General features: G+C 53.7%; 1 protein-coding gene across 3 annotated transcripts; it reads right to left on the bottom strand.

The window, feature by feature from the left end:
* Window positions 1-3,359: 3,359 nt before the first annotated feature.
* TMEM184A (transmembrane protein 184A) lies at window positions 3,360-12,178 on the bottom strand. 3 transcript variants are annotated; one of them, XM_051632019.1, is made up of 9 exons: window positions 12,129-12,178; window positions 8,920-9,144; window positions 8,095-8,260; window positions 7,108-7,198; window positions 6,941-7,016; window positions 6,236-6,327; window positions 5,684-5,853; window positions 5,387-5,584; window positions 3,360-5,011 (listed from the first exon to the last, which is right to left on the bottom strand). In XM_051632019.1, exons 2-9 carry the CDS (start codon window positions 9,142-9,144, stop codon window positions 4,761-4,763), a joined length of 1,269 nt encoding a protein of 422 aa, XP_051487979.1. In that variant the 5' UTR covers window positions 12,129-12,178; the 3' UTR covers window positions 3,360-4,760. The 3 variants fall into 3 exon arrangements, with proteins under 3 accessions (XP_051487979.1, XP_051487980.1, XP_051487981.1); XM_051632020.1 differs by lacking the exon at window positions 12,129-12,178 and adding an exon at window positions 10,602-10,720 and having other exon boundaries at window positions 8,920-9,147; XM_051632021.1 differs by lacking the exon at window positions 12,129-12,178 and adding an exon at window positions 10,602-10,720.
* Window positions 12,179-12,753: the final 575 nt, after the last annotated feature.

Genomic DNA, 12,753 nt, shown 5'->3' with positions numbered 1-12,753 from the left:
GACCTAGCCTGGCATAGCCAGCTCACCCATGGTGACACTGGTGACATGGAGACACTGGGTGTAGCTGTTGTTCTGCATGGCAGTTTTCCAGTTCTCCTCAATCTCAGACTAACCATACCAGGGGATGACCTTAAACTTGTGTTTCTGCAAGCACAGGCCCTACCTGACAGCTGTGGGGATCCTGTTTATTTTGATAAGTACTTACTGGCACTGGAAAATAACTGTTTATATCATTCAGGATGTCACCGCGAAATGACAGAAAGGAAATCTGGACCTTCTTTAACCCTCTGTGCCCCACCATGCCTTAGACATTAGGAGGAAATTCTTCATCATGAGGGTGGTGAGACCCTGGAACAGGTTGCCCAGGGAAGTTGTGGATTCCTCTTCTCTGGAAGTGTTTGAGGCCAGGGTGGACGGGAGCAACCTGGTCTAGTGGGAGGTGTCCCTGCCCATGGCAGGGTTGGAACTAGATGAGCTTTAAGGTCCCTTCCAACCCAAACCTGTCTGGGATTCTGTGATTTCCCAGCCTTCCTGTTATGCTTCCTGGTTGTATCTGGAACATGCTCAAGGGATAGCTCTTGTTCAAGCTGGTTTGCTGGTAGATCCTGTGCTCAGACCACCTCTGTCTGTTCTTCCAACCCAGTGTGTAGTTGGTGTGTGTTTATGGCAGTGCAAAGGGGACTGGTTGCCTGGCAGGCACCTGCCTGCAGTCGTGGTGCTGAGAGCTGGCTGCACAGGGCCACTGGAGACCCTGTGCTGTGAGACAGGTCATAGGGCTGGAGAAGAACACTCCTGTCTCCTCCTTCAGGTTGTGAAATATCCCTTCACAGCTTTGCTATGCAACTGCTTGTGAATTAAACTGCTTTAAACCCTTACCTAACTCTTTCATCTTTCTGTTTTTCCCTATTTGGGCTTTCAAGATGTAGCACAGCATGCTGGTGAGCTGCTAGGGGCCCTGTTGGCTTTAATCCACTAGTTCAAGTGGTTGGTTTTCTTTAGGGGACAGCTGAAGGAGGAAAAATATTGGCCTGGGCTGGGCTGAGGCAATAGGCTGGAGGCAGATGGGTGTGTTGGCCAGAGTTGGAATTAGAGGTAGGGTTATATGTGGACAAAGTGGAGAGAAGCAGGGCTGAAAAGGCTTTGTGTGTCAGCAGGTAATGGATGGTCATTAGGTGCCAGAGGTGGGGCCACGCTTGGCTGAGCTGGGACGCAGGTAAAGCCTGGAGGGTGATTGCAGTTGTTGTGCTGAGCAAGAAAATCACCATCATCTGCTTCAGCTCCTGCCTGGAGACATGGCAGCAAGGAGGTGGTGATGATGGAGAGGAGAGGGAGGTCGCCAGTCAAGTCCATCAGAGGGATGGAGGAGGAGAAGGACATCAGGAATGGGCCAGGTGGAGGTTCAGCAGTGAAAGGGAATTTGACCTTCACCAGGCTTAGGTGAGGAGAAAGTCCTAGAGCTGAGGGGTAGAAGAGTCTCTGTGAACAGGGTTAGAAAAGCATGAATCCTACTCTCTGCTGGAGGTCTGGCAATCTGCTGTCCGTCTGCAGCTGGGCTTAGGGAGTGGCTGGTAGGTGCTAACACCCTAAAGAAGTCTTGCTGCCACTGGGTGCAGTGAGGTGAGCAGCTGTGTGTGAGGGTGCTGGCTCTGCTGTGGCACCAGCAACCACCTTCCCCTCTGCACCTCAGAAGCATGGTCAGCCCCAGCTCTTGTGAGTGCAGTGGTGGGGTGCATCCCCAAGGATGCATCCCTGACACAAACAGGTTGTAAACCTGCCTGACCCAAGCTCGAAAAGCATGAGCACAATCAATAGCCACAGCCCAGTCTTGTCCTTGGGGAAAGCCTGAGGACAAGCAACAACTGGAAAACAAATCTGCCGACCACCAGAGCCTGCTGCTGGCAGCGAGAAGAGCCTGTTCCTCCCAAGCTGCCTGCTGGCGTGGCTCCAGGCACAGCCAGGCTCCTGTGTAGGTCACCCCTGTGCTCGCTGCCAGCTTTCCCTGCGTCCTTGCTGAAGAGGTGGAGGAGACACGTTAGCAGAGGAGCACAGGACCGTGTCTGCTGGGGAACACGTTCCGACACCACCCTTTCTACTTCTGTGCTCCATGGATGCGTTTTGACAGCGTAACGCTTTGAGGGCCGTGACAGAGCCCGGCATGAGCACTGAGCTCTTGCCTCTCTCCCCTCTCCAAGAAAAAGGATGTCCAGGAGGCCAAGCTCGCGCCTGCTGGAGAGGGGAGCGTGTCCTGCTGTTGCGCAGCGCAGCAGCCAGCTGGTGTGCAGCCCAGCACGGCTCCTTCGAGCTGGTATCACACTGCTGACTTGGATGAGTCACAGCTGATTTTCCCCTTACCCCCCCTCCTTGTTTTGCTTGCAAGAAAGATCTGTTTTACATATAATACAGTAATCAGGGCTTGACATAAATAGGCAAATGTTATTGTCTGTGGTGGGAATTGCACCTGCTGGCAGGAACAATGAATGCAGCCCATTATGCACTGGGGTTGATCATTTGTGCAGTGAAGTACAACTACATTTCTTGCTGTGTTCTTGTGTGAGTCTTTATCTCAGTGGCCGCGAGCGCGTCGGCAGATGTGCCATCATCACCTCTGAGTCTGCCCTCGCCCCGGGAGCCAGAGCAGCCTCTGTTCCTGCAGCTGTGACCAGCTCTCTCTCCTGGAAAGGTGGAGAAGACCAAGATGTTCAGCTTGAGAGATGTCCCTGCTCTGGTGCTGGCTGCATGACAAAGCCCAGCAGCCTCATCCCCCAGCCCTGAGGCTGCACTTCATGGGCAGGAGCATCCTGCTCCCAGGAGGCACAGGACCCTGGATGGATGCCTGGATGCACAGAGTGTATGGCTGTTGTTTATTGACTTTGCTGCAGGAAAGGTGGCAGAAATCTTACCAGCTGAGCAGGTACAAGCAGCAGTGCTTCGGAACAGAGGGACTTGCAAGACTGGCTTAGCTGTAGGCTGCTCATATGGAGTCTGGGCTTCCAGCACAATGAGATTTCTCCAATAATAATAAACAGAGGTTGTCTTGGTGCTGGAGTCTGGGCTTATGTTGGCTAAAGTGGATCCAGCAGCTCAGAACTGCTGCATCCACAGCCTAGGAGAGGGTTGGAAGAGAGTGCAGGGAGAGGAAGCAGGAGACACACACACACTCTTTATGGAGTGAAAAAGTTAAACACGAATCCTGTGGGAATGCCAAAATGTGCAGGATGCTGCATGTGCAGGTATTTCTGCTGGGCCAGCATCAAGGGGCAGGGAGGACATTGAGCTTAAGGAGCATCAGCATTAGAGCAGGAACAAGCAGATCATGGGCTTTGCTTGCTGAGCTAAGTGAAAACACTTGTTCACTCCACGGTAGAAATTGCTGTTTATTAGAAAAAAAATTCATAAATAAAATAATTTCGTGTTTTGATTTACATTTTGCAGTTTAAGAGCAGGGGAAAAAACTAACCCAGTAGGAGCTGTGTGTAAAACGGCACTAAGCCTTACCCATTGCTTTGTTTGTCACGATTCCAAATCTGAAGTTGCAGACTTGCCTTGGTCCTTTCACTACCCAGCTCCCACCCCCAAACAACAGCCTGGACAGTGCCTGAGTAAGCTCCCAGGGATCATCTGATTAACAGAAGAACAGAAATTGGATTAAAATTTGGGGGGGGAGAAAAACAGCGGGGAAGTTTAACAGAAGAATGTGTGCTTCTCATCACTGATACGGGGAGAATCTCTCCATGCAGCATCTTCCCTCCAGTGCTGCCCACAGGCCCCCTCCATCCCTGCCACTGTCATTGCAGGGCTTAGCTCCCTCCTGCCTTCCTGCAGGTTGGGCAAAGCCCAGGGACAGTAAATAGTGAAGGGTTAGAAGGAACAGACAGTTCCCAGTAAGCGCATTCCTACCGCAACTGGTCACAGTCTGGTTCCCTATTAAAGGCTCTGATAAGGAAGCTGGAATCCCTTTTAACTCCTGATCCGTTCAGAGATAAGACGATTTAGACATAAACAAGTGCTTCTGTCACCGGCAGCTCTCAGGAACACAGCTGCAAGACCTCGGGTTAGCCCCGAGTGAGGTCCCTGAGGTCCCACCACTGCTCCTGGGGGAGTCAGACAGCTGCAACCCCATCTGGAGGGAGAAGAGAATGACTTACTCTTCCTCCCTGGTAAAGGTCTTCTGCACAACTCCGTAAGCTTTTCTGGGGGAAGGAGAGGGGAGAAGATGTAAAAATAAAGAATGATGTCTTTCAGCTGTTACCAGGTTTTGAGGTGAAGTGAAGTCACCTTCCTGGGCTTGTTTTCTCCACGGGGCCCTGCGAGATCATTTTTTTTCCTCAAATTGGGAGAAATTAGAGCAGAACTGTGCTGAGAAAAGCATTTCTCTCAGGCCTCAGCACTGCTTTGGAGGTAAGAGGAGCATGAGGGCGGCTGCTCCGTCCTGCATCCTGGCTCCCCACCCTGCCTGGCATCCCCTGGCATGGGCATGGAGCTGGTATCAAGACACCAGCCCAGACCACAACACAGGGCTGGTTAGTCGCAGGAGCAAAGAGAGCCCAGTCTCCAACATCAGCAGAGCTGGGACAACAGAAACTGGCACTATTTGGTTTAACCTTTCCCTGGGATATTGCATCTTCCCTTTTAGACTGGCTTTTTGGGTAGAGTTCCTGGCTTCTTGGGGCTCCAATTGGACCACGTTGTTGCAGGCTTGAGACAGTTCCCGTTTGCATGGGTTTAAACCTCTCCAGTGTCACTGTCCACTCTGATGTCTCCTACAGCTCCTCGTCCGACAGGATCAGAACTCTCTTCTCAATGTTTTTGCTCTTTCTGCTACTCAGTCCCTCTGCCCTGGAGGCCGTGTGCCCGTTCTCCCCCGGTGCTTTGCGCTCTGCCTCCTGCATCGACTGCTGGGTGTACTGCTGGTACGCGGGGGAGAAGTTGTGGATCGCGTCCTGCACGATGTCCTGGGGGCTTATGGTCTCCTTCAGCCCACTCGAGATGCTCTGCATTGGGGCAAGGTTTGCTGAAAAACAGGGAGAGCGGGAGGGTGATGGAAATTTTCCTTGGAAATTCAATTTCAGGGCCTCATCGTGGGCCACGTCAGCTTGTGGAGGTGCCAAGGAGGAGAAAGGCAACCCCAGTTCCATCTTTCAAAAAGGATAGAACCTCTCTAGAACCATGGGCTGTAATACTATAAATCCCTAATTCTGCCCATCCACACCAAGGTTTATTTTTTTTTTAATCAACTTGCTGTGGCTTGTTGGTATCAGGAGGAAAGGGAGAAGGAACTCAAGGAGCACAGGAGAAGGAAACTCCTCTGGTGGCCTTTAGCATCCCATTGGTAACGTCCCTTTTAAGTTTTCATCAATAAAGGAAGGAAGAAGAGAGAAATAGGTACCTGTGGAGTTTTCTTTCTTTTCTCTGTACACCTGGCAGGTGAATGCATAGCGCAGGGCAATGGAAGCAAAGAGCATCTCAATGCAGATGATGAAGTTCTGGTAGCCAGCAGCTACTGTCCCAGCTCCCACCTCCTTCCCATCAATGATCTGAACTTCAGGGATCACTCCACATTTCTCCAGGATTGCAAGCAGCGTCCCTGTGCAGGGGAAGGGAGAGGATTCAGCTCTGGGCCTGCATCCCTGGGTCAGGTAAAGCTATGGAAGGAGAAGAGCTGGGCATCCATGGTGGGACCCACCTTGCCAGAAGGAGAGAAAGATGACTGCCTTGATGGTGATGAACTTGAGGACTGGCTTAAAAGGGCGCAGCAGATCCATGGTGGCAAAATAGAAGAGGAAAAGGGCGTAAAGTGCCAGGCTGACAGAGAAGTTGTAGATTATGGTGATGTAGAGGTAGCCGCTTTGGACACTGCGGGAAGAGAGAGAGCTGCTGCCTTGGGCTGTGGGAAGTGAGCCCAACAGGAGGGAAAAATAAATGGATGGGGAGAAGATCATGGCTTCGCCATGGGGGGAAGCACAGCCTGGGAGGGGAAGGAGAGGCAGGAAGAGGGAAATGGGGTCACTCTCAGCTTTTCTTCTGCTGGTGGGACCTCTTTTGTTACAGTTCATGGGAGTTTTGTTCCTTTCTTATTTGGGGGCACTGAGTTGCCATTCCCCAGTGCTTTGGGTTCCCTGTGCTCTCACTATCTGTGGAGCAGCTCCCTGGGGGATGCTGGCAGGACACCCCATCCCTTGTCATGGAGACCCATCCTGCTCCCTTCACCCTCCCCAGCCCGACCCAGCATCCTCACTTGAAGTCCCCGTCATGGTACTTCCCGAACGCCTGCAGGATGATGGTGATGATCGCCATGAGGGGTTTCACGATGCAGAACTGCAGTGTGGCCTGCACAGGGGAGAGACACGGTGCACCCTGGGCAGCAGGGATGTCCCACCAACCTCCCTGCAGCTCCTGCCACCCCTGGCTCCTCCACATGAGTCAACCACTCTGCTCACAGGACACAGATGAGAGAGCAGTCCTTCTTCACAGGTGGGGTGAAACAGGAACCAGCTAAAGGTCTGCAGATGGGAGGGAGAAGAGCTCCCAAAAGGCGGCTCCTGAAAGGCAGCAGCCACTCTGAGGGGGGAGACCCGGTAGCTTGAGGACAGACTGGTGTCAGGATTCAACTCACAGCCCAGCCCTGGAGTGTTAGGGAGCTGCTGTCCAGGCTAACCAGGGACTGGGCAGAGATGGCAACCTCAGCTCTGCAGTGGGAGAAGACCCTGACTCAGCAGTGAGTCAGAAGCAAGGACAGTACGCAGTGCCCTGCTGCTGGCCAGGTGCCGGCAATCTGGGTGAACTGTCTCCCTCGGAGGGAAAAAACAAAACAAAACAAAAAGAGCATCTCAGGAGAGAGAGGAAGCAGAACCCTCTTGGCAGGGAGGCAGGGAAGGGACCTGACAGCGCCCAGAGAGCCTTTATCCCTCGCTGCAGAGGGCAGGAGAGCCAAGGTACGCACCTGCTTGCAGAAGCGCAGGAACCCGATGGAGTAGGACATGCCCTGAAGGCAGCAGGTCCCGTAAAAGCAGCTGGACCTGAAAGCAGAAGCTGAGGAGGTGCCGCTGGGGCTGCTGGATGAGGAAAAGGGTCGGAGGGTCGAGGGACACATGGCAGACTGGGACTTACACAATGGGCTTCCCTCGGATCTCTGACATGATGGTGCTCTCCCCCCCGAGGTACTCAAAGCACAGGCTCAGGAAGCTGTAAATCACAAAAGCTGGCAAGGCAAGAGCAGACATGATCAGCAGGGCTGATGGAAATCCAGGGGGAAATAGTTACATTTCACATTCCTTCCTGCTCAGGTTTCTTCTCATCCACCCTGGAACAGCATCAGGATTTGGGACACTGGTGACTGGGAGCCCAACAAAAGGAGCAGCAGGTCAAATCCATCTGATTTCCAAGCAGAGTCAGACACACCACATCATGTGCACAGGGTTTGTTGCAGATGCAGCAGCTCCTCTGGGCACACAAACCCTGCATGCATGTGGCAGCAGCTGGACATCCCAGCAGTCCCCATGGAGGCAGGAGTGCAGTGGCCAGGGACCATCTTGCATGGAAGGACCTCAAATTACTAAGGAGCAGCACAAATGGCTGGTGCTCAGCAAGTAGCAGGTCCTGAACTGTTGTCTTGGATATCCCTGTCACTTATTTTGCATATATTCCAAACTTGAAGTATTATACGGGTCCACACCTCTGTTCCCCAGGGCAGAGCAACAGATGGAAGAGCAACCTCAACCCTGATGAGCTTCCTCTGCAACTCAAAACATCCCAACTGCCCAATTTCTTAGGCACATCCACTTCTGCTTTAGAGAAGCTAAATTTCTAGCCCAAAGGCAGCCGGAAAAACCCCATTCCCCAGGAGCATGACATTGAGGTCCCTCTGAGCCTGGGTTCCTCTGGCAGAAAGGCATCAGCTCATGTCTATCTGTATGGCATCCCCTCCTTGCTGCCAATGGAGAAGGAAGGGAAAACCTCTGCATGGAGGAAGGGAGCACGGGAAGTGAAAGAGGAGGTTTGCCACTTTGTGCAATCCAGGACACTCCAGAGACAGATCAGCAAAATGAGAGCCCTGCTTTGCCACCAGCCTCCCTGCTGAGGAGGGGCTGCCCTCACCTTCATAGCAGTCACGCACTGAGTCGAAGTAGACGTAGTACTGGTGGCTGCCGAGGAGGAGGAGGCTGAGCCAGGAGTCGAAGGCATAGATGGGCACGATGAAGAGGATGCGGATGATGTAGCGCTGCTCCTTGGGGACCGTGTAATTCCTCAGGTGTGTGTAGATCTGCAAAGTGTCCAGTGTGCAAAGCTGCAGCTACCACTGGTCAGGAGGGGAACCAAAGGTTCTACAGCCTGGGGGGCTGCAGGAGGCTCATCCCATGTTGACCCACCTCCCAAGGGTGAGAAAAAACACTAGTTTTCCACCACAGACCCACAGCAGTGGACATGTGAGACACGCTCCATCCCAGGCCCCAGGGCAATCCCTCCACAAAAACATGTGGAAATCAGGCCTCTTCCTCAGTGCTGTGTGAGGAACATGCCCCCCTCCGTGCCAGCCCCTCTGCAGCCCTACCCTAGTAGGGCACAGCACCCGAAACCATGCCCACTGGCAGTAAATTTCAAGGCAGCTGGCAACACACAGCCCAAAGGCACAGGCCCTGGAGTGCCAGAAGAGAAACCTCATAGGGTGTTGCCTCCCTCTGGGCAGTGCTGGTGGCCTGCAACCTCTCCTGGCTCCAACAGCCACCCTGGGAGTGCGTGGGCAAAGTCCACCCTCCTGAGCTGCCAGCACTGGGCACCTGATGGTGGAGATATCCCCTCCAGGCTGCAACAGGAGGAAATATTTATCTAAAGGTGAGTGATTTGCAGTGAACTTGGGGCAATCAATAAATTTGCCCTTGCATCATACCCAGCACTGAGCTCCATCTACGCTCCATCCTGTACCTGGTGGAAGGTGACGATGAGTGCCGACCACACAAAGATGCCAGAGATGACCTGTGCTGCTGTCGTGGTCAGGAAAAGCTGCTGGCCATCCTCAGAGTCATTGTGGGCAGCCGTGAGCAGGACGAGGGCTGGGGATGGGGGAGCTGAGGCCAGCCTGGCTGCTGTGCTGGTCTCCAGGGTGCTGGCTGCCACAGGAGAGGGCAAGGCACGTGTGGCATTACTCATCTGCTGGGAGGGAGAGGCAAGGGGAAGGGTGCAGGGCAGGACTGAGGTAAACTGGTGAAGGGGAAGGTCCATCAGATTTCCCAGCCCACATGAATGTCGACAAACTTCCTAGGAGGCTTATGTCCTCCTCAGGGTGTTCCTCACCCAAGCCAACCTATTCACCATGGTTGGGTCTGCTTCTCCCAGTGGGAAAACACAAACAGCCTTCAAAAGCTGTTTGTCTTCAAAAGACCCTCTTTTCTCTGAGGAGATGTATGTGGAACTCGTGTCTCCCAAAACACATACTTCCCAGTCTTGTTCCTCCTTGTTTTCTCAGGGGTCACTATCCCACTTGAATGAGAAAGATCTTCCTATGTTTGTGCCCCTGTGAGTTCACACTTGTGACTCAGGACCCTTTTCCACCTGAAACTAGAGATGTCAGTGTTAAACTCATCCCTCATCCATTATAATAATGAGTCCCTTACACCAAGGCATCAGAACACTGATGTCCTCCTTAGGAGCCCAGAAAACACTGGGATCCCTGAGATCCCTCCCCACCCTCAGTTTGGCTCCTTTCTTTGTACATGGCCTGCTGGGGACAAGCCATGCAAGAAGCCAGAGATTTGGCTTCACCCAGGGTGTTTGGCCAGCCTTGGATGTTTGGGGATCGTGGCGGGTCTCAGTGTACCAGCAACACCAATCCTGAGACCTGAAAGGCAGACAGCAGTCTCTCCTACACCCAAACTGAGCCCAGGGGAGCAACCCTGCCATGCTACATGCAGAGCTGCTGCCCTTTGGGGATGCTGCAGAGCTCCAGGTCTCCCCAACAGCTCTGTCCTCCTCAAATCTGGTTACCCCAAGACACTGAGAATGCAGAATCCCCAGCAGAAAGGGTGGCTGGGGGATACAGGCACCATGTACCGTGCAACTCCAGACAGCAAGGACCAACCTAATAATACACTCTTATTTATAGGCAGCTTCCTATCTCAAGGCCAACAGATGCATAAACTGCCATGTTTGGCTTTTCCTTCTGCTAATCTATGGAAAGCTACTTTTTCCCAAGTATAACAATAGCAGTTTAAAAAAAACCAACCAACCACCTGTGAGCAGAGCTCTAACAATATAGATGCTGTGTTAATAAACAAAGATTTTAGCTGCTGGGTAACTATCGCCTGGGGGTAACACTGTAAACAGGAGCTGGTGAGAGGCAAAAAGTATCTGCCACAGATAAGAGTGGTAGGGAATGACCTCAATCCAATTAAACACAGAAAACAAACCAAAGCAGGAGTTCACCCGATGGCTTCCTCTCCTGCCCTCTCCCCGAACCCCAGCCTCACAGGAAAGGAAACTCAGCTGGTGTCAGAGATCAACAGCCCTAAAAATACCTCCCCCCACCTTCTGCCTGCCAGGAGCAGCCTGTAAGAGGAGATGCCCGGGGCGATGGTGTGCTGGCAAGGTCCCAGGAGCTCACCCCGTACCTGCGAGCTGGGAAGCAGAGCCAGAGGTGGCTGGTGGGGAGAGCAGGACTGATAGTGTTACAGAGGCAGCGGGGAGCTGGGTTCTTCCTCCCTGCAACCATCCCGCGGCCCTGCCTGGGCCAGCAGGAAGCAGGATCCCAGAGAGAGCAGGGGAGGGATCTGGTCTTTGGACAGACGGCAACAACACCGGACCTGCCTTGTAAACATTAACAGGAGGACAGAGGTAATTAACAGTGCGGGGGGGGAGGTGAAGCCCAGCTGTGCTCCATTCCCCATCACACCTCACTGTTTGGGGGGGGCTGTCCTGCTGCTGGCTGGGGTTGTATGGCTGGATTTGGCCACACTTTCCTCCTGCCAGAGCATCACCACAGGGAAGGATGGGATCCAGCTTGCTTTCCAGGACAGGGCAGAAAGCTGTGGTGATTGCTAGACCCATTTATTCTGTTTTCGACCCAGCGCCGTGCCGCAGATGCTTGGCCCAAGACCTCCCAATTCCTATTAGTTTCCCAGCCATTGCAGTACAAGCACAGTGGCACCAGCAGCCTGTCCTGGCAGGCTCCCCGACATTGTCACACTCTGAACGTGGCAGAGCAAGTCATTAAATACAAAAGCCTCTGTGCCACTTGGAGCCAGGACTCCCAGCTCCAGAGGTAATTAGATCCCGGCTGTGCAAGGTAGCTGGGCAATTCAATGCAGCTAGAGGGCCATTTGCTTCCAAAACAAAGGCAGTAAGGAGATGCAAAGAATAATACTAACTGCAAAATTCGGCTCCTAGATGGGACTGCACCAGTGCCATATCCAGTCTGGCAGTTTTGAGACACCTTGCAGGTACCTACCAAGCACAGTCTACCTGTTTCACTCACTCCTTGGGCTATTAGAGATGCTTAGTAAGTGCTGAGCAGAAAAGAAACTGAGCAGTGACACCTGTGTTCAGGCAGGCCACCTGCAAACCGGGCTTTTCAATTCCCTGGGGATTCCCCTCCAGCCATAGGCGGCTAAAGCCCCGGCTCCCAGCTCACATCCCTCCCAGCGTCCCAAACAACCCAGAAGAAATCCCCACATTGGCAGCCCCCGTGGGGCTGGGATGGTCAGAAAAGAAAGGCAAGTCCCTGCAGCTGCCCACCAGTGCCTCTGCGGTGCTGGCTATGTGCCCTGGCAAAGCGGGGGAAATCCCTGACCCCCACCCTGGGGAGAGGAGCAGTCACATTGAGCCCCAGCAGCACAGGAGACATGCCCTTCCACCTGATTGCTTCCACGTAAAGCAGAGACACAGGGGTTATTCACCCGCCCGGCATCCCTGTACACCATCCCCATGCCACCCAGCAGGAAGGACCTATAGCACACAGCTGAAATTCAGGCAAGGCAGCACCAAACCCACTTTAAACCCAGTGACGTACACACGGGGCTCTCACGGCAGGCTCTGCCCTCCCATCTGCTCCCACGGCTGCCTAGGACGGCTGGTTAGGGCAACCTCTGCTCCGTGACGGGTGCCCCCAGCTGCTGCACACCCCCCAGGGTCCCACTCACCCTGCAGGGCTCCTCCGGGAGTGGATCTGGCTGCCATGCACCTGCCTCCGCATCCCCTGCGCCCTCCTCCACCCGCGGGAGACTCCTCCTCCGGGCACCCTCCCAGCCCTGCCTGCTGGCAGAAGGCCCTGCCAGTGCCCTCCTCACCCTCGCTGCTCCCAGGAGCTGGAGCAGCAGGTTGGGCTTCACCTCCTGGGGAAAAGCTATCGAACTTACCTTTCCAGTCTGCCGTGCTTGGCACCCACGCCCGGAACGCAAACACGGATGGAAAAGCCGTGGTGCAGCCCGGTGCTGCTGCCACCAGGCCAGCCTGTGTCCCATGGCTCAGGCTGGGAGCTCTGCCTGGGTGGCAAATGCAGGTTTTCCTGCAACTGGGAATGAATCCTTACCTAGAGGACAGCGATGACTAAATGACAGGCAGCTGAGGCCACCGGGAGACTTGTGCCTGTTTTTGGGGCAAGCCTTTCCCTTGGTTTCCTGCAGAGCAGAGAGGAGAAAAGTCGAAGGTCTGATTGCTCGTGGTCTAATTTATCCTCCCATGGAAAGGCAGCAAGACAAGTCTGTCCTGGCTCTGAGCACCAAATGGGAGAGCACTCCATATCCTTTATTTACCCACCACCCTGCG

This window comes from Apus apus, chromosome 14 (genome assembly GCF_020740795.1).
Source record: "Apus apus isolate bApuApu2 chromosome 14, bApuApu2.pri.cur, whole genome shotgun sequence".
Classification (NCBI taxonomy): domain Eukaryota; kingdom Metazoa; phylum Chordata; class Aves; order Apodiformes; family Apodidae; genus Apus; species Apus apus.
This window is presented reverse-complemented; position numbering and strand designations above follow the sequence as displayed.

Bases quoted from the DNA above. Each gene is read 5' to 3' on its own strand.
- TMEM184A (XM_051632019.1), bottom strand. From the start codon at position 9,144: ATGAGTAATGCCACACGTGCCTTGCCCTCTCCTGTGGCAGCCAGCACC. The intron at 6,328-6,940 runs GTGCGTACCTTG...TCCCCTGTGCAG, and splicing joins TCCTGCGCTTCTGCAAGCAG to GCCACACTGCAGTTCTGCAT. The intron at 5,585-5,683 runs GTGGGTCCCACC...TCCCCTGCACAG, and splicing joins CTTTCTCTCCTTCTGGCAAG to GGACGCTGCTTGCAATCCTG.